The 25,350-nt window shown below is 47.2% G+C and overlaps 4 protein-coding genes across 14 annotated transcripts; 1 reads left to right on the forward strand and 3 right to left on the reverse strand.

The window, feature by feature from the left end:
- The first annotated feature begins 65 nt into the window (after nucleotides 1-65).
- On the forward strand, nucleotides 66-1,397 carry LOC120904859 (proteasome subunit beta type-4). 2 transcript variants are annotated; one of them, XM_040315280.1, is made up of 4 exons: nucleotides 66-194; nucleotides 273-448; nucleotides 535-741; nucleotides 830-1,397. In XM_040315280.1, exons 2-4 carry the CDS (start codon nucleotides 294-296, stop codon nucleotides 1,281-1,283), a joined length of 816 nt encoding a protein of 271 aa, XP_040171214.1. In that variant the 5' UTR covers nucleotides 66-194; nucleotides 273-293; the 3' UTR covers nucleotides 1,284-1,397. The 2 variants fall into 2 exon arrangements, with proteins under 2 accessions (XP_040171214.1, XP_040171215.1); XM_040315281.1 differs by having other exon boundaries at nucleotides 99-194; nucleotides 278-448.
- Nucleotides 1,398-1,480: 83 nt separating this feature from the next.
- Nucleotides 1,481-2,547, reverse strand: LOC120904862 (transmembrane protein 14A-like). The gene is made up of 2 exons (XM_040315284.1): nucleotides 2,371-2,547; nucleotides 1,481-2,289 (listed from the first exon to the last, which is right to left on the reverse strand). The coding sequence occupies exons 1-2, from the start codon at nucleotides 2,441-2,443 to the stop codon at nucleotides 1,976-1,978; spliced, it is 387 nt and encodes a 128-aa protein (XP_040171218.1). The 5' UTR covers nucleotides 2,444-2,547; the 3' UTR covers nucleotides 1,481-1,975.
- A 1,043-nt stretch (nucleotides 2,548-3,590) lies between these two features.
- Nucleotides 3,591-17,194, reverse strand: LOC120904176 (far upstream element-binding protein 2). Of its 7 annotated transcripts, none has more exons than XM_040313991.1 (7): nucleotides 15,546-17,194; nucleotides 12,022-13,125; nucleotides 11,433-11,923; nucleotides 11,279-11,358; nucleotides 9,841-10,034; nucleotides 8,547-9,242; nucleotides 4,013-5,577 (listed from the first exon to the last, which is right to left on the reverse strand). In XM_040313991.1, exons 1-6 carry the CDS (start codon nucleotides 15,624-15,626, stop codon nucleotides 8,907-8,909), a joined length of 2,286 nt encoding a protein of 761 aa, XP_040169925.1. In that variant the 5' UTR covers nucleotides 15,627-17,194; the 3' UTR covers nucleotides 4,013-5,577; nucleotides 8,547-8,906. The 7 variants fall into 7 exon arrangements, with proteins under 7 accessions (XP_040169927.1, XP_040169925.1, XP_040169924.1 ...); XM_040313990.1 differs by lacking the exon at nucleotides 15,546-17,194 and adding an exon at nucleotides 14,899-15,084 and having other exon boundaries at nucleotides 9,841-10,007; XM_040313989.1 differs by lacking the exon at nucleotides 15,546-17,194 and adding an exon at nucleotides 14,899-15,084 and having other exon boundaries at nucleotides 9,841-10,016.
- A 1,696-nt stretch (nucleotides 17,195-18,890) lies between these two features.
- Nucleotides 18,891-25,086, reverse strand: LOC120904178 (protein DEK). 4 transcript variants are annotated; one of them, XM_040313996.1, is made up of 9 exons: nucleotides 24,959-25,086; nucleotides 23,647-23,830; nucleotides 22,801-23,568; nucleotides 22,424-22,530; nucleotides 22,182-22,334; nucleotides 21,827-22,100; nucleotides 20,688-20,914; nucleotides 20,456-20,608; nucleotides 18,891-20,374 (listed from the first exon to the last, which is right to left on the reverse strand). In XM_040313996.1, exons 1-9 carry the CDS (start codon nucleotides 25,001-25,003, stop codon nucleotides 20,360-20,362), a joined length of 1,926 nt encoding a protein of 641 aa, XP_040169930.1. In that variant the 5' UTR covers nucleotides 25,004-25,086; the 3' UTR covers nucleotides 18,891-20,359. The 4 variants fall into 4 exon arrangements, with proteins under 4 accessions (XP_040169930.1, XP_040169932.1, XP_040169931.1 ...); XM_040313998.1 differs by lacking the exon at nucleotides 24,959-25,086 and adding an exon at nucleotides 24,847-24,866; XM_040313997.1 differs by lacking the exon at nucleotides 24,959-25,086 and adding an exon at nucleotides 24,170-24,286 and having other exon boundaries at nucleotides 22,424-22,512.
- Nucleotides 25,087-25,350: the final 264 nt, after the last annotated feature.

Here is a 25,350-nt window from a genome sequence, read left to right on the forward strand (position 1 = left end):
TTTCCACAGAATCACGCACTAATGTCAAGAGCGCTTCTCTCTGTGCCAAGGTGCTTAGCGACACAGCAGCGGCCCGTCCCACCTTCTCTTGTAGATATTTTGAGCGAACAATGACAGTCACGATTTCGGCTGTCATTCTTGCCGTGACAAACAAAATTCAGACTCATTCCGCGTTTGCTGTTTTTAATAAGTTGGTGAGTTGTTTTTACGTGCGAAACAATTCTATTCAAGTAAAATTAGACTTTGTGTAATAAATTTCAACCCTCCCGCAGCATAGCTAGTGCCCGTACAAGATGTATCCGATGGGAGGTAACTCGATGGCCGGTCCGTTCTGGAGCAATGGCCCCGCTCCGGGCGCGTTCTACAACTTCCCCGGCAGCACGGTCGCTGGCGGTGCGATGCAGGCGCGATCGGACACTCCCGGCGATTTTGGCACACAGCGGTCCTAGTAAGCGTTGGACAGTGCGGAAGGTGGCTCAATACGCTCAACCCACTAACCTCAAACTACGGATTCGTTCCATTTCGCTTTTGCAGCTACCCCGTCACCACCGGCACCTCCGTCGTCGGGCTGATGTTCAAGGATGGTGTGATCATTGCGGCCGATAAGCTGATCTCGTACGGGTCGCTTGCCCGGTTCCACGACGTCGACCGGGTGTATCGCATCAACGACAAGACGGTGCTCGGTATCGGGGGCGACTTTGCCGACTTCCAGTACATCAAGCGTCACATCGACCAGAAGGTGTAAGTGTGGATGCAATCGTGTTTTTTTGTGCAATTGTTCATTTTGATTTTATGATGAATTTTGAATGCCATTTTCCGCCGTCACCAGCATCGACGATCAGTGCCTGGACGATAAGAACGAGATGAAGCCACGCTCGTTCTACAACTGGCTCACGCGGGTCATGTACAACCGGCGGTCGGAATTCCAGCCGCTCTATCTCGATCTCGTCATCGGCGGCATGCAGGACGGCGAACCGTTCCTGGGGCACGTGAATCTGCGCGGCCGCTCGTACACGAGCAACGTGGTGGCGACGGGGTACGGTACCCATCTGGCGCTGCCGCTGTTGCGCGAGTGGTCGGAGAATCCGACCGCCTACCAGACGCTCGGCCAGCCGGAAGCGAACGATCTGATGAAGCGCGTGATGGAGGTGCTGTGGTACCGGGACTGCCGCAGCGACCCGAAGTACTCGCAGGCGGTCTGCACGGCGGACGGCGTCAAGGTCGATGCCGACTGTTTCGTCGCCCAGAACTGGGAGCTGGCCCATACGATCAAGGGCTACTAAGCCGGGTGTGTGTGTGTGTGTGTGTGGTGAAGCAGAGGGGGTTTGGAGTATAATTTACGGAAACATCTTCTAATAAAAGCAAGCGGTGAAAGGCTTTGATGCGTATTAAAATTAGTTCGATTGTTGAATGGTACTTCGTCACTTGAATGATTATTCCTAAACTTTTAACGCAAAATAACACATTCTAACACACGACATTGATATTAAACATTTATTTCAGTTTATTTGTACGATTACAGAATATTTCAATCAAAACGGTGCCTTTACTGCACCAAAATCATTGCGCTTTGCTCAGCAGTCAACTGCAAAATTAGGCTCGTGACGCTAATAACCGTCTGTCTACTAACACTTTTAACTTTTGTTCGCAATATAATATACAATTGTTCGTACACGAATACAAAAATCAGTTCCCTGAGATTCCGATTGTACCGCTTTCAAGAATTTGGCTCCCATTAATTACAGTCTAGAACGTGTTTCGCCTTAATGGCGTAATATGTGCATAACAATAAACGGCTCCATGGCGCATTATCATGACTTTCGTTGAGGCCCAAATCAGAATAGTATGCTTTGTAGGAAAATGAATGATTTTGGAAGATACTACTCTACAGCAAATGCACTGGGGTCTCATTTTGATTCCAACAATCCTTCCCTACAGATGCCAGCTGGAATGATGCTTCACAGCGCCCTCTCGGTCACTCCAGCTTACGGCCATCGGTTGCAACGCTGATCGTCCCATTTACCGGTATTGGCTTCTCGTTCGACCCAGACATGAAGCTGTCTCCGTACATGAAGATCGTCCAGACCAGGACGCACAGCGACAGCAACAGTATCAGCCCCGGTGGCATAAATGCTCTCGTTTTGTAGAACCGTATCATCATGACGACGATGAGCAGAAACAGGACTACGAACTGTACGTACGGGAACGGTTGCTGTAACGAATTGCACCATGCGCCCGCTCCGATGGCCACTCCGAACACGAGCCCGGCATAGAGGGAAGCGGTAGAGCCTGGATAGAGATAGAAAAGAAGGGAAAAAACGGGAAGAATGTATTCCGACCATATCTGTACGGAAAGCGAATCGTTCTTACCGGCACGCTTGTAGCCCACGATACCACCGATGGCGACCAATAGCGCAAACACTATTCCGACAAAATCAATCATCTTGGAAGGGCACAATAGCTCGTCGTTTGGGGAAAATGCTGCCGCTTTCAAGTGGCTGTGCGTAGTTTTGTATTTTTTTCCTTTTTTCTAGCAACGCATTATGACAGAACTGGTCTAAATGTCGGACAGCAGTGACAGTGCGTGTATTTTGTAAACAAAAAGCAGTGCTGCCAGATACAGGATGCTCAGCTCTATGCTGCGTTACGCGTAACGCTTGTAGATCTACTTGGCTACTCTCGATCGTTTTTTGTTCGCGTTTACAGGTAAAATATTTAACGATTGTGATATTTAGAGAATAAATGGTGATGAAAAGTGATTTTAGAAATTTACAAAAATATCCATCATCTATAGTTCAGCATTTAGTTTTAAGGTTGCCCAGGTATTTTAAACCGTTTCATGGATAACGAATTTCTAGCACATATACTTGCCTATTCACTTTCTTAAACATACTTGAATGATAATTCTCATGGTCATCATGGGAGATATTTTTTTCCTTAGTAAATTAAAACCGACACAAAAGTTTAATTTTGTTAACGTTTATTTGTTCTTCTTGTTAGACCATACCAATTCATTCACTCACTAAAACGCACTTTTTCTCGATATATATCTACTATTTCCCTTTTGCACTTTTATTTCGATAACATTAACCAACACTTGTATTGAAGAAAACCACACACACACAAACACACATTTATTCCTGGTTGTAGAGTCGATGCGTTTGCTGGACAAAACAGAACTCCGCTAAAATGGTAAACACTCACCAAATGATCCAGTAGTAGCAGTAGTAAGAGCAGCAGTGTGCGGCAGGATACCACCAACAACATTTCGCATAAACTATACATGTACTTTGCAGCGCCACTAACAACACTAACAAATAGCTCAGCTATCGATTACTTTTCGAACGAATCACACCAAATACTACCCACAAATACCATTTTTAAGAAGATTGAGCAAATGTTTGAATGAAGAAGTACGAAGAAGCATATTTGTTCATGTAATAAATGCATAATGAAAATGTTGAGCTAGCTTACTTAAATGTTGTACATTCGTTCATTTGTTGGTTAGAAATGGTTGATGATATTGAGATTTGAAGACAGTATTGGAGTTTCATATTTGCAATAAAGATAATATGTACACAGCATAGAAATACATAATACAAAAATAGCATTTAATGGGTTTTAAAAGTATATATCGATTATTTAATATAAAAATATCCTCAGATGACAAAAATATTAATTGAATTATAATAAAATATGAAATAAAACCAGTAGAGAAGAAAAATTAAAAAAAAAAAAAGATAAGAAACAGGAATCATCTCCAGACCAAATCCAGTGTGTTCGATGGCTTCCTCCCATTTGGCGTCCGCCTCAGCAACAGAGTTCGTGCCTCGAAGATAACGACAAAACCCATGAATATAAAAAAGAGCAGCAAACTATTAATGGCGAATTAAAACATGAACTTTAAATAAAGAAATTTTAGGAAATGCAGCGCTATAATCATACACAATTCCCCGGAGTACAAAATTTCGAACATTAGTACATCAAATAAAACTACACGGTACAAACACCATAAACTTACTTCCTTGCTTGTTTGTTTCATTAATTATACGTGTGTATGTGTCCTCTGTTAACATTACATCTAGGTTTTGTTATGTGGTTCGCGGACTATTGCGTGTGTGTTGCGATGATTCTTTTTTGTTTCACTTTTCCCTCGAGCTGCTTTTCGTTGCCACCATGCACCACCGTAGGAGTTGTAAAGATTTTTTTTATGTCGATTTTTTCTGTTTCCCTCCAAAGAAAGTAACACAACTATCGGTAAGTGTAAAAAACACGTTACGCACTACTAACGGCGCGGAGTAACGGTAACGCGTAACGTACGATATCGAAAGCTCAGAAAAGCTGTTCACGATGATCCCGTGCTACTTGGATCATCCACTTGGGAACGGGATTCATCAACACAAGTTCTTTTGTTTGCAATTGGGAGTAAAGCAACGCTGGAGTACACACCACACCGGGTCGCTCGTCGTGTGGACCGGTAACGGAAGTGTTGGAACTGTTCCCCCCCTCTCTCGATTCACATCGACGACGACACACATTTTCGCTGCACTGCACAGCAACACTATTGTATCCTGCCGATTGGAAGAGTGTGTGATTCTATCTAAGTTTGATAGAGCCTAATGTATTTCGCTTTCTGGGCGACATACCACGCTAGCTATTATAATGAAACAATAGTAGTTCTTTACACGTGCTACTCAGAGGCAAAGGAAAAATAATGCTACGAACAATAACTGCACACACAAACATACACACATTGGCAAAAGCAGGAACTGTACAGATCGGCAAAGCGTAAAAGAGGCCCTCTGGCTGGAGCGCGTGGCCACCACATGTTCGCATTTCCGTACGCAGAGGCCGCGCTCAACCATCCCTGGGGGAGGGTGGATGAATTGCTCACGGTATGTTCTTTACTCCACACATGGCGGCTCCGCGGCTGGTCCAGGAACTTCTAGAGCCTGCGCGCGCACACACAGCACCGGTTAAAGAGTGAGGATTATTTTTTCTTTTCTTTTATTTTATTTGAATAAGTGCGTTTACTGCTCTCCCTTGCTTCTGCTTCTTCTACTTTCTCTTCTTCTTTTTTCTTTACTTCGTTATGCGTTCTCTCGCTATGTTTGGCCGTTAATCGGTTCCATTATTATATTGCTACTAACGCTACACCACAAAGTAAACGTGTGTTTCTTCTGTTACCGTTTCACCGGTACAAGAGCCCTAAAACTATGCTGTGTGAGAGTGTGTTGGTGTGTTTTATTTAAATGTGGATCGTGGATTAATCATAATAATATTACTTCAAACTTCATTTTATTTCTCTTGTTGTTGTTGTGTGTTTTGTTGCTGTTGTTGCTGCTGTTGGGTTGCGCTCCATATGATGCGTAATAATGCTCAGCCGCAGCGTTATCCATGCGTCTCTCCTCCCACACACACACAACACACACTAAACGTTGCCAGTAGTCCGCACAACACACAGTGGTTGTTGGTAGAGAGAGAGTGAGAGTAGAGAGAAACTGTACACACATTCACACGGCACACGCTTGTAGAATGAAGGAGCTAGTAGTAGAGCTAGATTTGTTTTTATAGGAGCTGCAATAAATGTTTCGAAAAGAGAAAAAGAAAAAAACGGATATTTTCATATAAACGGTGGTGAGAGAAGAAGTGCATGGGGGAGGGGGGGGGTTTGTTGTTTGGTAGAGGGGGTTGTGGCGAACGGCGAACAAAGACAAGACAAGAGGAAGGATATTGTTAGCAAGTAGAAGAACGCGCGAGAAAGGTAGTGAGAAGATCGCCACTAACGGGGTGGAGAGAATTGGACAAAATGGTATAAATCAACCGATGAAAGTAAAATTTATTCAAACCAATAACTAAGACGTCGTCTCAAATCTGTGTATCAATTGTATACGGTGTTAAGGTAAAATCATTAAAAGAAAAAAAGGAAAGTACATGTAAATTACAGAACAAAAAAGTTGATAAAATCAAATCTCACAATCGTACCCCTTCAAAAACAACGAAACACAACGTAAATATTTAGTCCAACACAGCAAATGCGTTTCGTTTTGCGCTGAAAGAATGAATATGAGAAGAAATGTCATAAACGATCATCAAAAAAACTGGTATATATAAGCGAATAATAATGAAATTTTAAATGCAAAAGGAAAGGATAATATGATAAAATAAAGGGTAAAAAAGTAAATAATTTCAAATGTAGGTTCGTAATTCGTAATCATTATCCTAAAATAGCAGCGGGGTATCAGCGGCAACTAATGCGCTAATTAAGATCGCTAGGTAAGTCAATTATATAAACTAACATATAATATATATGAGTTCAAGTATGTAGCAATTTGATTGGTAGTAAAATGTTTGGTGTTTGTTTGGTGGTGGTAACAGTATGACATTTAATAATTATTCGTAGTATAAACTACATTAGCATCACATGTGGTAATAAATCGGTGCAAATGTGAAAACATTACAATAAAAATGCATCTACGATCAATTTGATTTAAATATATATTGCACATTTATACTTAGTAAAAGGTATTGTGGGGTAAATCATTCATATAAAACAATGCTATAAAAAATCGTCGATGAAATGTATTATATCTAAAGCATTTTGTAGCACAATATCATCATCATCATCATCATCATACTCATCTGTGATCGGTGAACTTAAATTGCGATCAACAGATACATCTATTAAAAAAATATAGGACAACTCACTTCATCCCGCTAAATAGCCACCACCTAATGTGAAATAAATCAGTTCTAATGGGTTCGATATGAGAATATATATATATGCGAGAATGGTTCGTAAATCTAATTTAGTTAAATTGCCAAATAAATATAAATATAAATATGCTTGCATTTCTACGGGTGCAAAAATTGTAGAAGTTTTTAAATACTATTGTTATAATATTATAAAAAATTTATATATTACATATAAATATAATAGCACGGTATTCAATATCAATATTGTAAAATATTATCAAAACATTTCATATTCAATCAAATCAGTCAATCAATGCTCATGTGTACAGGCGTAAATAAATAATGGGTACATACAAATTGGAACGCATATTTCATATAAATAGCATGTATATAGAGTTTGATAGCAGTCAAAATTTGATCAATATTATATATTATACCCCATATTTCATAAAAGTAATAAATATAAATGCATTTTATGGATGTATCGGTACCGGTTAAACAGGTTAGTACTTTCATTCTTAAACAGTCTAAGAACAACAAGAAAAACGATGTATATATAAATCGAATAATCAATTCATTATAAATTGGCAAACCATATAAATATATATATATGTAATACGAAATATATAATACGCATTTATAGAACCATAGATATATGTATATACGAATAGAAATGTATATAATATAATAAAAAAGGCAATGGTGGTTGGTTTTTGGGCGACACCGAAGTATGTAAATATTATATGTATAATAAATGGTTAATTAGTCATTTAGATAAAAAGGGGTGGACACATATTTCGCGCATAAAAGGAAAAAGGTATACATCATTAATTTACCGTGGTGTGAATATCACAATACTACGCCTTAAAAAATCATTCACTAATATCAATGAAGAGCATCATATAGTGGTGGTGAAGGGCAGGATGCTAAATGCCTCACTTCTGCAATGAGTCACAGAGAGCATAGGGTTAGAGACACATAATACATGACACAATATTGTTTAACACACCCAATTGGAATAATCGGTCCGCTACCACCACGTGTGGAATTGTTAATCGAATATAGAGAGATTCATCATCATAAAATCATATAGGATTTGATACTAAATGTTACCTTTTCGTGAGCTGTATTGTATTTTGGTTTAAGTAATTAGCAGTAATATGTAAGAATGCACCCAAAATTTTAAACCTGCATTTAACACTGATGTGTGTTCGCTAGCTGTGTTGCGAAGTTCGTCGAACTGTGCACTAAACTTTAGCTAAGAAAGATCTCCCAAACAATTTTAAAAAATGTCAAAAAGAAACACCATATGGACAAGTGTACATAGTTCATGAAACAGGAATCATTTGCCAGCAGCACATTTGCTAACGTTCGTACCAGATAGACGAAAAGAACAAACATTTTAAATGATTGCTACACAACAAAAGAACAATGAGATGTGTACATGATGTAAAACACACGCTGATGAAACAGCAAAACAGGCGACATATGATGTGTGTGTATCGATGGTTTAGCAAGTAACACGATATTTTGTAGTGAAAGAGTATACTGCGTCTTTGTGCACCGTAAAACACAAACATGGGGAGAGAGAAATAATGTTTAGAAAATAATAACAGAAAAGAAAAGGAATATCGAAAAGGAATCGACTAATAAAACCAACAAAGGGATGAGCACAAATAGGAATGGAGTGGTGGTGTAAAAGAGGAGAAAAGAATGCGAAAACCGACAACGGGGTGTGTGCTTGGCCTGGAGAAGGTTTTGCACAAGCCGCGCTTGTCCTTTCGTATCTCCCTCTCTCTTTCTCTCTCTCTTTGGGGGTTGTGAAGGGTGTGGTGAGGAGAAAAACTTACCCGATTCTTCAAACACGATAACACCGTACTCCCATATAAATGCCGAAATTGCTGCGGCGGCTGCTGCTGCTGTCGGCCATACTGGCATACTCCGTCCGTCCGTCGCGTGTGGATCCTCTCTTTGTCTTTCGTAGTTGGGTGTGTGGTGGTGTAGAGATCGCATGGTAATGTACAGAGGAGTGTATATGGAAGAATGGGGGGCTTGGGCTGGCTGGCTGGCTGGCTGGTGGGTGGTTGTATCGGTTGTCGAGCGTTGGGGGGCAACAAGTGCGGCGAATTACACAATCTCGCATTGCTTCCTCCTTTCCTTTGCCTACTTAACAGCGCGCACACACACACACGTACACAAGCGCATCCTCTCTAATTCTTGTCCTGATTGGATGCATTCGATTGGTTCGGAGCACCGCCCGGACCCGGATAGCCACCGCCGTACGGATAACCGGCGTATCCCGGTTGTCCACCGCCACCACCGCCGCCGCCGCCCCCTCCCCCACCTCCGCCCCCGCCGCCACCGTAGTACTGCTGGTACTGCTGGCCTCCGTAGCCGCCCGGTCCGGGCTGCTGTGGGCCACCGGCTCCGGGGCCGCCCCCGCCGCCGTACGGTCCGCCACCGGCACCAACCGGACCGCCTGGCTGGTTGGCACCGCCGGCCGCCGCTGCTGCTGCCGCTGCCGCAACGGCCTGTGCTTGCAAGACCTAATTAGTGGTGGTGTCGCATTGCAATTTGAAGATGTCGGCATCGCGCGTAGCAAATTGCCGTGAGGAAGAGAGAGAAGGAAATGGTGCGAGGGGAGGGTGTTAGGGAGGGGGGGGGGAGCAATTAGGTGGACGATTTGGGGGAACATTAACATAAAATGAAAAAAGGGCGGGAGATGAAGTGAAGAGGAAAATGAAAACAAACGGTGATTCGAGAATGAAAAATATATAGAAAATTGATTTTGCAAACCGAAAAAAAGAAAAAAATAGATTCATCGAATAGAACAGAAGGGGAAGGAAAGGGTGCGCGGCGATCAGAGACGTGAAACAGAAGAAAAATAAATTCAAAAAAAGAAGCCATTAATAAAGCGCGTCCTCTTGAAAGAATCAGTCTTAAAAACGTTCACGCAAGACGGTGGGTGAGAAGAAAAGAGACGACTCATTCTCACGATCGGCAATAATTGAGAGTTTGTGGAATGTGAGTTGATGAGAGGTGCGAATGATTTTTTTGTTGTTGTTTGTTTTGGGAAAACTTGATAGACACACAAAGGAGCGGCAGGGAGAGTTCGTGTTTCGTTCAACAATTAGAAAACATTACCTTGTTGGCCGCAATCTGCTTCTCGATCGCTTCCGCTTCCTCGATCTTGCCGATCCGCCTGTAGTACTCGGCCCACTCGGCACTGTAGTCCGCCTGGCCGCCGACCTGCTGCTGCTGCTGCGGCTGCGCCTGTTGCTGAGGTGCACCGGCTCCCGCGGCTGCCATCACTGTTTGACCTTGCACAGTTTGATTAGCTTTTTTGTTTTACAACATAATATACGATAAATAAAATCAGGAAAGGGAGGAGGATGGGGTTAAATAAGGGAAATGATACAAGGGAATTGGAACATTACAGGGGCACAACGGAAAAATGTAACACGCGCACAGTAATCGCGCAAAACATAATTTAAAAAGTATGACAAAAAACACCAAAGAAGCAATGCACAATAAACCAAGAATTGAAGAAGTGATTTCAAAACAATACAAAACCAAAAGAAGCAAAGGAAAAGTTGACAAAGTGAACAAAATATAAGGTAATAATATTGTTGCCAACGATCAGATAGAGAAGAGAAGAAATTGGTAAACAAAGTCTCGTTAATACATATAACCTTGCTTAGTAGCATCGTGTATCAGTGGTGGTGTTGGGTAAATCTGATTCAGATTCATAAATCTGAGTGAATTCAAGATTCAAAATTCTCGAAAGATTGATGAATCTCAAAAGATTCATAATCGCAAAAGATTCACGAATTTCTAGGGGCTCATGAATCTCCGAAGATACATAGAGCTTGAGCTTCTTATTACAGGGTCTTCCAGGAGGTCTCATAGCTGTGGGACACTCTATTGACTCCTTCTAACGTGAAATGAAATAAAAGTAATGGGAATTGAACTCCAAAGCACCCTAGTTGTACAAATCCAATAGGAATTTCGAATTTGTCTCAAAAGAGTACCATAGAGTCCAATTTCCATCGTATGACGTTCCATCGTAGTTAATTTCCCGTAAGAGGGAGTCAAGGAAGGAAATCCTGTATCTTCTTGGCGTAACAACCAGCAGCCTATACAGGCTTTCGAGCCTTTTTGGCAAGTACTACGCTGCAGGTTAGTGTGTTTTGCAAAGGGAGAGATCCAATGCGAGGCCCGAACCCAAGGCGGACATTTTGTTAAATCATACTTAAGATTGATCTAAAGATTCATGAATCCTTGGAGATCTATGAATCCTTGGAGATGTATGAATCTTTGGAGATTTATGAATTATTGTAGATTTATGGATCTTAACAGATTCATGAATTCTTCGAAATTAACGAATCTTTGGAGATTAGATTCGAGATTCGTATCACTCATTGCTGAAGATTCATATGAATGAATCTCAACGAAAGGTTCATGAAACTTGAAACTAGTCAGAGGGGTTTAAAGGACATTGTGCTTAGTACCTTCAGTGACAAATGTTATCGCTGGGGTGGAATGAGGAGGTGGGTGGAAATCGATTGGGAAATGAAATTACCTGCCATCGTTCCTTGAGCTGCCTGCCGTGCCTTCACCTGCTGTTCAATGATTTCCGCCTCTCGGTGCATTCCCATTTGCCTAAAATAACGCACACACAAAGAAGCGTTAGATACGCTTCGGGCCCCATCGTTGTCTCTCCCCGTTCTACATACTTGTAATACTCGATCCACTGTTGCGAGTAATCTGCCTGCGGCTGTTGCTGCTGCTGCTGCTGTTGCTGAGCGGCCGCCGCTGCAGCCGCCGCGGCCACCGAGACCGCATTCACCTGGGCCGATTGCTGCTGCTCCCAGCCACCCTGCGACTGGTAGCCGCCCCAGCCGCCCTGCTGGTAAGGGCCACCGCCGCCGCCGCCTCCGCCACCACCTCCACCGCCTCCGCCGCCGCCACCGCCACCACCACCAGCGCCATTGTTCTGGTATTGGTTGACGGGCACGGACGAGGACCCGACGAACACCATGTTTATCTCCATGTTGATCTTGTCCTGTATCAACCGCTTCGCCTCGTCCACCTGGTGCTGCTCGCCCTTGCACGTGAACGTTTTCTCCGTCGTCTGGTTCAGCGACGCCTTGCGGTCCATCTCCGTGTGCGCGCCGGACTGCTGGTTGATCTGCTTGATCGTATCACCACCGCGTCCGATAATGATCTACAATCACACAAAGGCCACACATCCATAAAGGTTAGAACGCTGCTTTCATGGCGCCACAATGTCCTTCCCCACCCACAACTTCTTCTTCTACTTACACCGCATTTCGACACGGGCACGGTGAACGTGTACTCCAGCCGCGTCACCTGCGGGCCGTTGTAGTTGTTGTAGTTGTTATCCTGGTTCGGATTGCCGCCCATGCCACCCCGCCCGTGGCCACCACCGTCGCCACCGCCTCCGCCTCCACCTCCACCGCGGCCACCGCCACCGCCGCCCTGCTGCTCCCGGCGCAGCACGCTATCGATCAGGTCCTCCACCATGCGCTTGCCCTCCTCGACCTGCGCCTTCGAGCCCTGCACGATGCAGCGCCGATCGCCGGCACCGTCCCCGCGCCCCTGTATGAACTGCAGCTTGCAGCCCGACTCGCCCTGAATCTTCTTGATCATCTCGCCCCCCTTGCCGATCACCACGCCGACCGCCGCCTTCGGCACGAACACCTCCGCCTGCTCGCCCCCGTTCATGTTCTGCCGCTGCGAGTACGCGTCCTTCTCCTGGATCAGCTCGTACACCAGCTGCTTCGCCTGCTCGACCTTCGCCGGGTCGCCCGAGATGCGCAGCGGCTTCTCCATCTCCTGCCCCGGCCCGTCCTGGATGATCACCATCTTGGCGCCCGTCTTCTCCTGCAGCTGCTTGATCGTTTCGCCGCCCTTGCCAATGATCAGCCCGACTTTCGAGCCGGGTATCATCATCTCCTGGTAGGTGCCGAATCCGCCTCCACCGCCGCCACCACCGCCACCACCACCACCGCCGCCACGGCCACCGCCACCACCACCACCACCCTGACCCGGATGATTGCCGTTGTCCATGGGGCCGTGGTTTACCATCTTGCTGATCAGTTCGCGCACGCGCTGGTTCGGGTCCTGCGGTCCACCGGCACCGGGCGGAGCGTTCGGGGAGTTGTAGCTGTTCTGGTTGTTGCTGCTGTTGTTCTGCGACAGACGGGCGGCTACTGCTGCAGCTTGGGCGGCGGCTTGCATCGCAGCCTGACTCATGCCAGTGGGCGAGCTAGCATTATTGTAATCAGACTGTCCACCGAACTTTTTCAATTCTGGGCCGGAGTCGTGATCGTCGTGTGGTCTCTTCACTGGTTGGTGCGGCTGCTGCTGCTGCTGGTGACCACCCGGGTGTATCTTAGCGGCAATCTGAAACGGACGAACAAACAGAACATTATAAACAAATGCTCTCCGTTGATTTTGTTCTGCAATCAATTCGTAGCGCTTTTTTGTGGTCCAATCTCTTATCACAACTTGCCCAAAATATCCAAAAATCCCTTTTAGCGGAACCTTGCCCCGTCGTAGTGGGTTGATGGCCACCACAGCAGCAGGGTGAGAGAGTTTTGCCCGGTTTGCCGGTATAAAATAGCAATTAACGCCCTTCTGCTGGCGCGACATCAATCGTACCCATCTGCCGTGCTCCCTATCTCTCCCTTTGGGCACACGTTCTCTCTCTCTCTTTCTCGCTCTCGTTTATAGAAGATATGCTAATTTCGGGCAGCATTAAAACCACCAACGGCGACGGCGCGCCGTTTTCCCACCTTTCGCACATGCAATCACACATCACACACACACACAAACACAGGCCGATGAGCATGTGCATGTGTGTGTCTGTGCTCTCAGTCGTCAAATGACAGACGCGTCAGACTGCTAGACAAACCGGGGGGGAATTGTTTCCCTCGGCGAGACCACTAACACACTGCTACAAACGGAAACCCAGCGGCAGTTGCACCACCACCACCCCCTAGTGACAGGAGGGCGGCGGGCGGGCACAGTGATATAAGATAAAAAGGCCAGCGCACTGGTGTAGTAGAATTGTTTCATTGAAAATGAAGAAACATTTAAACACATCTTCAATAAAACGGACACAAAAGAGGAAAAACAAAACGGAGTGCGATACGCACGTGACAGAGTGTGCCGGGGGGGGGGGGGGGATTATCACGCTTGCACGTCTGCCAAATAAGGGCGTACAAATTCACCGGGAAAATGTCACCCAATACACACACGCACGCACACATACACACCGTACAGCCGTGTGTCCACCTTGCCCGTCCTCAAGCTTTCACCATTTCGCTTGGTGCCATTTTATCGAGAGCACGTGCACAGGAAGGAAAATGTTAAACATCGCTTACTGCAGCATACCCACCAAAGGGGAATAATTATTAAAAGCACCACAAGACATGTTTCGTTTGTTTTACCCCACACTCCTTTGGCACTCCCCTTCGGCGTGTGCATGTCCCTCCTCTCTCAAGCCATGTGGCCCGGGGATTTTTTAAAGGACTTCTTGTGTTCTCTTGCGGTTATACACACTGCGCCAACCACACATCCGGGCGCGATCGAGGGGTGTGCACTCGTACTTACAAAAAAACGGGCTATTTTTTATTCTACCAATACTACAAAACCATTCCACTCACACGCAAACACACACTGAAGGGAAAATCCCCACTTATCCACCAATTTTTATTCTACTTTTTTTAGCGCATCGAATGAAAATGATCTATTTACAAAAGATTTGCAGCCTTTTTCGATATATATCGTTAGTATGTTGGTTCGCGAAAAGCTGTGAAACTGTACATGAGCAAAAACGAGGAAAAGGTCGGAAAAACCGGAACAACATCGTACGTGGATGTGTGTGCGATTTTCATGTGCCCCCTCGGCTTTCTCCTTGCCGGATGATGAAAAACCACACACACACACACATACCCGTCGGTGCAAAAAGAGAGAGACAGAGAGTGGAGTAAAGAGCGATTGACGCGTGTGCGTAGGAAAGAAACGGCACACTTTTCTCCCTTCCTCATGTACGACGGTGGGACGGGGATTGGGTAGGGAAAAGCTGTTCTTTTATCGATTTTTCCACCTTCCACCTACCGTGCGCCCTCACCACAGACACCCCAAGCGGCTTCGTTGCTGCTGCTTACCCACCCGGCTTGCAAAAGAAGAATATCCACTAACAGCGGCAACAACCACAGCAGCCACCGCCACCACACCACTAGGCACACGACTCACACACACCGAGAGCTTGAAGCGTACTGGGTTCGCGCACGCACACCAACGGAACAAGGGTCGAAACGCACAGCAGCAGCAGCAGTGCATGCACACACACACACGGGCGCGCGCAAAAGCGGTGCGCGCGTTGCGATGACTGTGTGCGTACGTTCGCTGTAGCCGCCATTTTCAGACGGGGTGTGTGAAACCCGGGGTGTGCATGCGAAAAAAAAGAAAAGGGTTTCTTCAAAAGAGCAAAAAGGATGCGCGGCGTTCGATCAATTTGTTCAAACGTGATACATGATCTCTTACGCTATCTTACTACCGGGGGTGATTAATACTGGCTGTGCCACTACCCATTAACACATCGAAATAACAGTGTACAACACTTGGGACATTTTCCCATTTTTTCCCCCCCGAATGTGTGGTTCCCACGCGCGCACCACCGGAGCCCCATCTTTCGGCCGGGCGTCACCTGTGCGTTTTAGTGTCGTTTTCCTTTTTTTTTTGTTAATCCTTCCCACCATCAAAACTACACTTTCTTTTCCATCACCACACACACACACACACACATGGCTACTCACTTGTTTGGCTCTCTGTAAAGCGGCTGCAAATGCTGACGATTGACTAAAATTTTGCGAGTTCTGGTTGGAATAATCACTCATTATTAAAAGAAATGAACCGATAAAGTAAAAACGCGCTCTCCGTCACACCGCTGCTCCTGCTGTCCGGGGGCCGGGAAGTCGACGGCAGCGGGACAACCCAGTTGGAGCGCACAATACACTACGAAGCAACCCCGGGCAGGGACGACGACTGCACTGGAACCTCGCGTGCGCGCTTCACACACAAGAACGCCTCGACGCGACTACGACGACGACGGTCTTCTTCTGCTTCTGCTATTGCTGCTGCTGCCGCCTACTGCCTACTGCACACCACAAAGGAGCTGCCGTGACGCAGGTGAGGGGAGAGCGAGCGAGAGAGAGAGAGTATGACGACGCGGTGTGCGTGTGCGGAGAAGGTCCTGCTTCCTCTTGCAATGCCGTTGCCCGTTCGTCGCTCCTTGCTGCTGCTCCACCTCTACACAGTTGTACTGGACCCCTTTCCGACCAAGCTATCCAGCATCCAGCGAAGCTTCCAACACAAATGCTTCACCCCGGCCGCGTATGCGTACGAGTGTGTGTGAGTGTATTAGTTTGACTGGCGTTGCGTTGCGTCGGTTTGCAGCCCCGTAGCTTCTCCTTCTGCGTGGATGCGTGTGTGCGTGTGTGCGTTTAGGTACGTTTGCGGTACTTGTTTCGCTGGCACTTTTCCTAACTACCGGTGGGAACTGATGCCGTTGCTTCTTCGCTGGTAAGAACGATTCGCTGAATTCGCTCTGTAATCTTTTAACTTTACTCAACAAACAACACACGCTTCATATCTTCACCAACATGCCTTTTTTTCTTCTATGCCCCGGGATAAGCAGTTCGTTCTGTTCTGTTCTTGACCGCTTGCTTACGCGCAAACACACACACAATGACACTTTCTGTCTGTCTCGTTCACTCTTTCCAAAGCTGGATTGCTGGATTTGCTATTATTGCTTGCTCCGTCAAATTTCCTTTTCCTCCACGGAAATTATTCTTCTTCCTTTTCTTCGCTCTCTTCGCGTAGCGGGGTGATGAGGGTTGGAGTATGGGTGGGAGGGTGGTTAACGCACAATCACGGCTGCACGGCTAGGTTGCTATTTTCCAAAAATCCAGACACCAATTTGGTACGGCGGCGCTCATCATCACGCGATTTTTCCACCAACACACAAGCCAGCATTAGTGGGATTGGGGAGTGGTGGGGGCGGGGGAAACAGAAGTGGGCATCAACTTGGCCAGAACGGGTCCGGCGTGCACGCACACACAAACACTCACATACATACACACACACAGGCACGCGCAAGTACGTGCCCACCACCGTTCGGGTTTCGGTGGGGCCTTTGCTTTGCTTCAATTTAACAGCACACCCCCGCACGCAGTTTCTGTGTGTGTGTTCTTCTCTCCTTCCCTCTCTGTCTCTCGCTCTTTCGTTCACGCTTTATTGCACGCTCTCCTCCCGGTTTCCCCCAAAATGTGGCGACCAAAAATTATAAAACTAAAGAAAAAGGATCTATGATGCTACTAGGCACGGTTGGAAAGCTTTTTCCGCACATCACACAAGAGCGCACACACGTCCTCTTTCGCACGAGATCAAACGTCAAATCGCTGCGTGCTGGGTGTCGGTCGGCCAACGGGACGGTACACAGCCGGTCCCAGGTAGCAAACGCGGCGTCCCGTCCTGCACGGCTACAACAGGCTGACAGTCGGGGGCACACACTGTTCAGCGCACCGTGTGACGTTTGACGTTTTGGGTGCTGCGGAAAGCGCTGAATGCGTCGTTGGCCGTTGAAAATGTTCAGCTTTTGAAGAGGGTTTGTAAGAAAGGCGTAAACATTACACCATTTATTTGCAGGATGTAAATGTACTTTAAATGGTGTTCATGGGCATTTTGTCACGGAAGAAACGCATTCATTTTTTGCTCAATTGTTGACAAGCGGCGTTTAGTCCAGTTGACCGATTACTTCAAATTTGAAATTTACTCTGCCTTTCGTTGAGGCGGTAGATGCACAGTTCTTATTTAACCTTCACAGCTCTTATATTCCATCCGTATAGGGACTGCTTTTAGCATACGAAGAGAGGTTTAAATCTGAGAATCGAGGATGATGCTCAACGGTACTCAATTCAAACTTCATTAAAATAATAACACGAGGCAAACATTTAACATCGTACTTAACGCATCGAGAACATCAAGGGACTTCAGTTAAGAACAGCTTTTGAAAGTTTGCTTTGAAATCGTGACACTTCCTTTCGTTTGGATCAAACCCTTCTGAGCTCTAGTTGCAGTTGGGCCTACCACGCCTTCTCTGCCCTTGTCGACGGCCTAAAACCTTTACGGGCCAGGTCGTCCGTTTCCGCTCCGTATCCTTTCGATACGCTGCACGACGGTAAGGTCGCCGTACTTCTCGTACAGATCGTTGCTGTAAAGGCTCCTCCATTGTCTTTCCACGCATACGGAGCCAAGAGTCCTTATGAGCATCATCCTCCCGAACTAAGCTCTAGCGGCTTAGAGGATTTTTCGCAGATTTAGACCGTATCCATATCTCAGAGGCGTATGTGATAACCGGTACTATATAGGTACTTTATAGTCCCAGCTTCGTCTGTCGTGACAGATTCTTTGAGGTGATATCTCTGATTTCTCCAACAGCCAACATCCTTGCGCGCAACTATTGTCGTTGCTGAACTTGGACCCGAGATAGGTTAATTCTGGGACGACTTCAAACGTGCGTTCACCTATCTGTACGTGACGTCTACGTAGGTTTGGATTAGTTATTGGCTGAGGTTCACACCATCAGTTTGGTCTTTGCCTCGTTTATCTGCAATCCGAGGCTCTCTGCCGCCTGCTCGATCCCTTGGTAGGCTTCTGCTACATAGGAGAGCCGCAGACCAATGATGTCTATATCATCAGCGTATGTCAGGAACTTGTTTGACTTATAGAAGATGGTTCCGGTAGTCTCCACCCTCGAGTCCCGGATGACCCTCTCTAGCGCCAAGTTGAATAGACCTTTGTTGGTATCAAAAAGACCCTGAGAGTTTTCCATCCACTTTCACCTGGCAAGTGACGTTGGTCATAGTCATTCTATATAGCTTTTTTCAGTTTTTCCGGAATTCAAAAGAGCTCATAGCGCCGTACAGTTTTACCCTGATTATGCTATCATATGCAGCTTTGAAGTCGATGAAGAGACGATACGTGTTTTGTCTGTATTCTGCCATCCTCTCCAAGATCTGCCGCCGCATCGTGAAGATCCGAACAGACACAAATATCCGCAAATTGTGCTACTTGTAACGAGAGATACGGACAAGACATCATTGCCATTGCGTTTACTCAACGGTTGTTACATTTATTACAGTAATCAATTCATTCCTACAGCGTTTTCACACTTTCCAACTCTGCGTCGGTCGCCCTCGGGAAATGCAACTCGGCCAAAGAGGAGAAGTTTTCTAATTCAAATGCACTGAAGCGTGCCTTTGTGTGTATGTGGGTGTGTGTTGTATGTGTTTGTGTAGGTTATACAAAATAAAAAAAAACTATGTGCCCATTCCTCAAGTTTTGCTTCGAATTTTGTCATTATCTAAAAAACCGTCATCTTCGTCCCTTCTATGTACTTTTTTATCTCTCTCGTTTCTTTGTGTGAAGAAGGGTTGTTTAATGTGGGGAAGAGGTGTGCCCGGGAGCGTATTTCCCTTTTTCTGCTTAGTCCGTAACATGCCCTCTCTTGTTTTAAAGCCCTTAATTAAACTCTTATGTTTGCCGAAACGTTTGATTTTTTCCTCACGCAAGGACATTACACACACCACAACCAACCACCTTCTTCCTTCGTCGGATGCATTTGACCTCTCTCTCTCTCTCTTTCTGTTTGCATTTTTTGCGTATTTTAAGTGCGAAAACTACTCTGCCGGCTATAGAAAAAGGCTACCTAATTGATGTTGCGCTCTCCGCTCCCTTCCGTTTGCTTTTTCCGCTTTACCTGTTTCTACTCTGTGTCATATATAGTAAATCTGCATAATAATTAATCGTCACTCAATCAATACGTGTGTCCATTTCTGTGTGAAAGTGTGTATGTTTTGTTTCGTGTGCATTAATAGAAGGGACCACCCGCGATCATCCTTCCGGATGCAGGTTATTTTTCCTCGACTAATTCCTTTATCCCGTCAAATGTTTTGTGTAGTGTGTATGCTTTTCAAACCATAATTCATTTCTCTTCCACTCCACCTATTACTCGAATACTCGCTAAGCTACATTCAACATCGCACACACACGCACGCCCCACTGCTCTCTTGTTCATTTCACCCTCTACTCTCCCTCGCTATGTGGGTGTGTGTGCCCGTGCTGCAGTGTCCCTAAATAGAGTTGTATTTGTTTTTGTTTGTGTCCCTCCTTTTGCTCTAGATAATATTTTGTATCTTGTGTTTTTCTCTTGTTTCTTTAATCTGTTTTTCATTTATGTATATATATCTAAACGACAATATGCTGCTGCTGCTGCTGCTGCCTCTTGCTCATATAATCGTATGAATCGGTCATCCCCTGTACATGCCATTCCTACGTAAATCTTTCCCTGTGCACGTTTCTTCCTTTTCCGCATGTTTGCAGAAGAAAGGAACAAACCGCTCGGGGCAACTTTTCTCTTGCGTTTCACCTTCCCAACCTTCTACTAGATGCAATCTGCATCATATCTCCGGATGTCGTTTTGTTATGATAACCATTTAAAGAAGAAAAAACATACGACGTATGTGTGTGTGTGCGCACGTCCCCAAACTGTGTGCGGCGCCTGAAGTCTTTACGTCGATATAAGCTACAAAAAAAAACGGACAAAATGGTTTAATTTTATCAAATTAATTGATCAATACTTTCCACGTGATCGCACGACACTTACAGATTTGACTGTTGCCTTGATGAAATCCTTTTTATGCGACAGATCGTGCTCCGGATACTTGGCGTACACCTTCTTGCACACGGTTTTCATCGTGATCTCTTCCAGGTTCGCTTCCTCCAGGATCTCTTTCAGGTATTCTTTGATATCATCCTCCTGCGCATGTGAAAACGTGTGCAAGAGTTAAAATAGTGCCTCCAAAAGACCCGCAAATACCCAAAAAGGCAACACTTACGCTCGGTGGTGCAGCCGTATCGGATTCCTTTTCCTGCTTGGCCTTCTTGACTAATGGCTTCTCGTCCTCCGATTCGTTGTCATCCATCTCAGGCTCCTCATCGTCCTCCTCCTCCTCCTCCTCCTCGTCCTCTTCCTCATCCTCTTCGCCGGACGAGCTGCGTCCACGGCCCCGTCGCGACTTCTTGGCGCTGCTTACTGCTGCCGCCCGTTTCGGCTGTCCTCGTCCTGTACGGGAAAGAGTGAAAGAAACATTCGCAAACTTTCTAGAAACGATCCGTGCTGGTGATGTGCTATTGTTAGTCCGATTAAGACTTCGGCGAAATCCGAGTCACTAGTTCTGCCCGGAGTCGGAGTCGTCCGGAGTCGTCCGGAGTCGTCCGGAGTCGTCTGGAGTCACCCGGAGTAACCCGGAGTCGGAGTCATTCGAAGTCGGCCGGAGATGATCGGAGTCACCCGAAGTCGTTTGATGTCGTTCGAAGTCGTCCGGAGTCGTCAGAAGTCGTTCGGAGTCGTCCGGAGTTGTCCGGAGTTGTCCGTAGTCGTTTGGAGTCGTCCGGAGTCGCTTGGAGTCGTTCGGAGTTGTCCCGAGTCGTTCGGAGTCTTCCGAAATCGCCAGGAGTCGTCCGGAGTGACCCGGAGTCGATCGGAGTCAGAGTCGATCGGAATCAGAGTCGTCCGGAGTCGTCCGGAGTCGTCTGGAGTCACCTAGAGTAGTTCGGAGTTGTCCCGAGTCGTTCGGAGTCTTCCGAAGTCGCCAGGAGTCGTCCGGAGTCGATCGGATTCGAAGTCGTCCGGAGTCGTTCGGAGCTTTCCGAAGTCGCCAGGAGTCGTTCGGAATTGTCCGGAATCGCCCAGAGTCGGACGGAATCGTTTGGGATCGGAGTCGTTGGGAGTCGGCAAGAGTCAACAAGAGTCAGCCTTCGAAAAAAAGGACTCCAACCGATTCCGGACGACTCCGGATGACTCTAGACGATTCCGGACAAATAAGGAACTGCCGGATAATGCTGGGCCTACCTTCCGGAATCGATTTCGAAAATTCGGGGTCGGATCGGAGTCGACTCCAGATTATTGCCAACGTTACCCATCACTAAATCCGGACACAAAATAATGAAGTGAGGAAGAAAACGGTTGTCTTACCACCCTTTGCCGCCGCACTCGCATTCTTGCTCTTATTGTTGGCTACGGCAGCTGCCGCGCGGCCACCCGCCTTCGCAACCGATTTCCGCTTCGGCCGATCACTGTCCTCACTGTCGACCTCTTCCTCCTCCTCTTCCGACTCTTCCTCATCGCTTTCAGTTTCTGCTTTTCGCTTGCGGCCCCGGCCCCGCTGAGACTGTCGGGCGGCGACGGCAGCAGCACTGGGACGGCCGCGGCCACGTGCCGGTGTGGTCTTCTTTTTTCGTCGATCATCCTTCGTTTCGATTATGAAAAGATTAAGGTTCGATTATTAATAGATCGAAAAGCACACCCCGGGGTTAAGCGGGTTTTGTACCTCGCTGAAATCGTCGTCGCTTTGACTTTCCTCCGATTCGTCGTCGCTGTACCGCTTGCGTACGTTCCGTGCCGAGGTTCGACTGCCGCGCGTCGGTGCGCGGGACGATCTTCGCTTGCCCGCATCGGAATCTGACCCGGCCGAGGGATTATACTGAAATAACAGAGCCGCGCAAACCCGCCAAAGGGACATTAGCATTTTTTTTAACGAGCTTTTTCGACCGCACACCACACAACACTTACATCCGATCCACTGTCCGATCCTCGACGGGCACGACGGCCGCGGCCCACCTTGACGGTTTCCTCCTCTTCCTCCTCTGAGGAGGAGTAATCTACGTATAAGGAATTGTCTAGAGTGATTATTAAGGCAGAAAACGGAAGAGTAAAAGTAAACAAAAAACTTGAGCTACACCAAAAGAGAGATACAAAACGGAAAGCAAACCTTGACCGCATGCACTAATTGATTGGTGTTTAAATTAAATGGGTTAAATCATGAAAAAGTACTAATACGTGTAGTTTAGTACGCAAAAAATGAAACCTATGAAAAGGGAATAAAGTTTTTATCTCCAAGGCAGAAACGTAAATTTACTGTCACCACCCCTCCTTCTCCCAACACGCACCTTGGTAACCACGGCCGGCCGTCGATCGCTTCGGACGGCCGCTGGACGACTTGGCGTTATCCCTGCCACGGCCGGCCGGTGCTGCAGCCGACGCACCACTGCCACGCTTTGCCGGCGTTTTCTTCTTTGGTGCCTCCTCCTCCTCCTCGCTCATCTCCTCATCCTCCTCCTCTTCCTCCTCCTCGCCCATCTCGTCGTCGGGCAGCTCCTCGTCGCCGTCCGGCCGCAGCAAGAAGGTGCAGATCCGCCCGGCCAGCTCCTCCTTGCTGCCCTTCCTCTCCAGCGCCAGTATCTCCGCCAGCTGGCCCAGCTTCTTCACGTCCAGCTTTTCGGTGGCCGACACGCGCTTCCGGTACGCGTCCGAGTCCGCGCCGAACTCGAACCCGTCGAACTTGCGCAGGTTGCGCCGCAGCACCATCGGCTTGGCCGGTCCCTCGTACAGTATCGTGTGCAGCGTCTGCAGGTCGTCCACCTTTGCCTTGGTAATGTTGGCATCGATCAGCGCGATCGTGCCGAGGCTTTTGCCGGCCGCGGCCTGTTCCTTCCCACCGCCCGCCCCGTCTTCGGTACCGCCATCGGACGGCGACTTTTTGGCGCCATTGCGACCATTCTTGCCCTTGGCGTCCGCCGGTTCCGGCGCGGCCTTTGTCGGCGGTGCCGGTTTGTCTGCGCTGCCATTGTCCCGGCCGGGTGCGCCACCGTCCGCTTTGCTAGCGTCCCCGTCGTCGGTGGTCGGGGTTTTACCGTCGGGTTTCGATTTTTCCTCACCTGCAGGAAAGGAGCAAGGAAATTAATAATGGCCTACCAAATCCTTGTGATATGGTCCCTTTAAAACAGCAATATTACCACTCTTCTCGTCCGCTTTCTTGGGTGGCGCTTTTGTATCACCACCGGCCGGCTCGGTCGATGGCGGTTTCTTATCAGCGGCTGCGGCGGCGGCAGATCCAGTGCTATCGGCTTTGTTGGCACCACCGTCCACAGGTGCCGCCGGCGACTTCACGGTGCCCTTGTCGTCCTCACGTTCTTCTGGCTAATCGCGGACCGCAACCGAAGCGATACGTTGCGATTGCAGGAATAAGATAAAATTAAAGGAAAAAGAAAATCTCATCAATACATCGTCCATGATCGTAGCAAACCATGGAAAAAGCGGAAGTTAGCCACTAAAACTTTTCCTAAAAATAGAAAATGACCGAATGAGACCAAATTCCAAGTTCCAGTATGGATGGATGGAGCAATATGTAGTTTGGCCGATCCGGTCGATTACTTAATCATACACACACACACAGTCACAGGGGTGTCACAGTGCTCCCCTCGCCGGGACACCGACCGGCTGGAAAAGTGGGCACATCTGAAAGCCAATTTGACATACATTCGGAACGCATACACCCCGTCGCCATACACAACCGAGCGGTTTGCGATGCATTTGCAAGTGTTTTTTTGGGGGAGGAGGAATGTGCAACCATCACCATCGTCGCCATCATCGGCCTGGCAGCGTAAAACACTGTGACACGGAAACACTTGCCACTCAACCGCTCGTTGTTCATCCCCCGTTTTCTCCAGATGGAAAAACAACGGTTCACCACTATTTTACAGCCTCTGTGTACCTCCCGTCGCGTGAGCTTGTGTGTATGTGTGCGTGTGTGTGTGTGTGTGTGGCTGTGTGTTTCGATGCACACACGCTAATAAATAGTTGCGCTCTCGCTGCCCTTCCTCCTGCCGCTACCCACACACACACACGCACACTTCTAGTGCCACACATACCGCGCGCTGCGCTTGCTTTCGTATGAACGCGGCAAACTAGGTACCAACAGCACACCACACACAGAGAGGCAAGGAGAGACACACATTGCGAGAAAACAAACACACAACGCTATTAGGAGAAAACGAGAAGCGCACAGCCGAGGCACGAACAGGCGACGCGACTGCACGGGCGCGAGAGCGAGACAGGGCGAGAACAGATCGAGAGTTTGATGCGTTGGGAGCGGCGGAAAAGTTGTACACGAAACGGAACAAATCCGGAAAAGCACCGAAACTGTGATGCACTACCATTTTCCCTCGCCTGGACGGATGGGCCGGAAAATGGCTGCAAACGATCGGCGGCGCGGTTCGCTACCGTTTGCGCCACAGCCCGGGACGGAAACGCCACGATAACACGTACCATTTTTGTTAATTTCTTCTCCTCATCGGCGGCGTTTGCCGACATGTTTTAGCAAACTCAAGGTAAATAAGGGACGGGTTGGTTCGTGGCCGCACTTTTTGCTCCCTGTGCGCCATCTTGGCTTGAGCCGGCCTCGTGTGACAGTCGTGGTATGGTGGCGCGGTCGCGAAGGTTGCGTCATTCGAACATGGGGAGCGATTTTGCTTCGAAAAGTTTAAAATTCAATGCAACAAAAATGTAAGCAAACGTGATCAATTGGAAAAAAGGGTTTAATTATAAAATTTGTGCACAACAGAAGTCTTTTTGTAACCATATCAAGTGAAAACAAATCAATTAAAAATATTGCTTTTAACTAACGGCTATTATTTTCGAACTTTCGAACGAGATCTGTC

Source organism: Anopheles arabiensis, chromosome 3 (assembly GCF_016920715.1).
Source record: "Anopheles arabiensis isolate DONGOLA chromosome 3, AaraD3, whole genome shotgun sequence".
NCBI lineage: Eukaryota > Metazoa > Arthropoda > Insecta > Diptera > Culicidae > Anopheles > Anopheles arabiensis.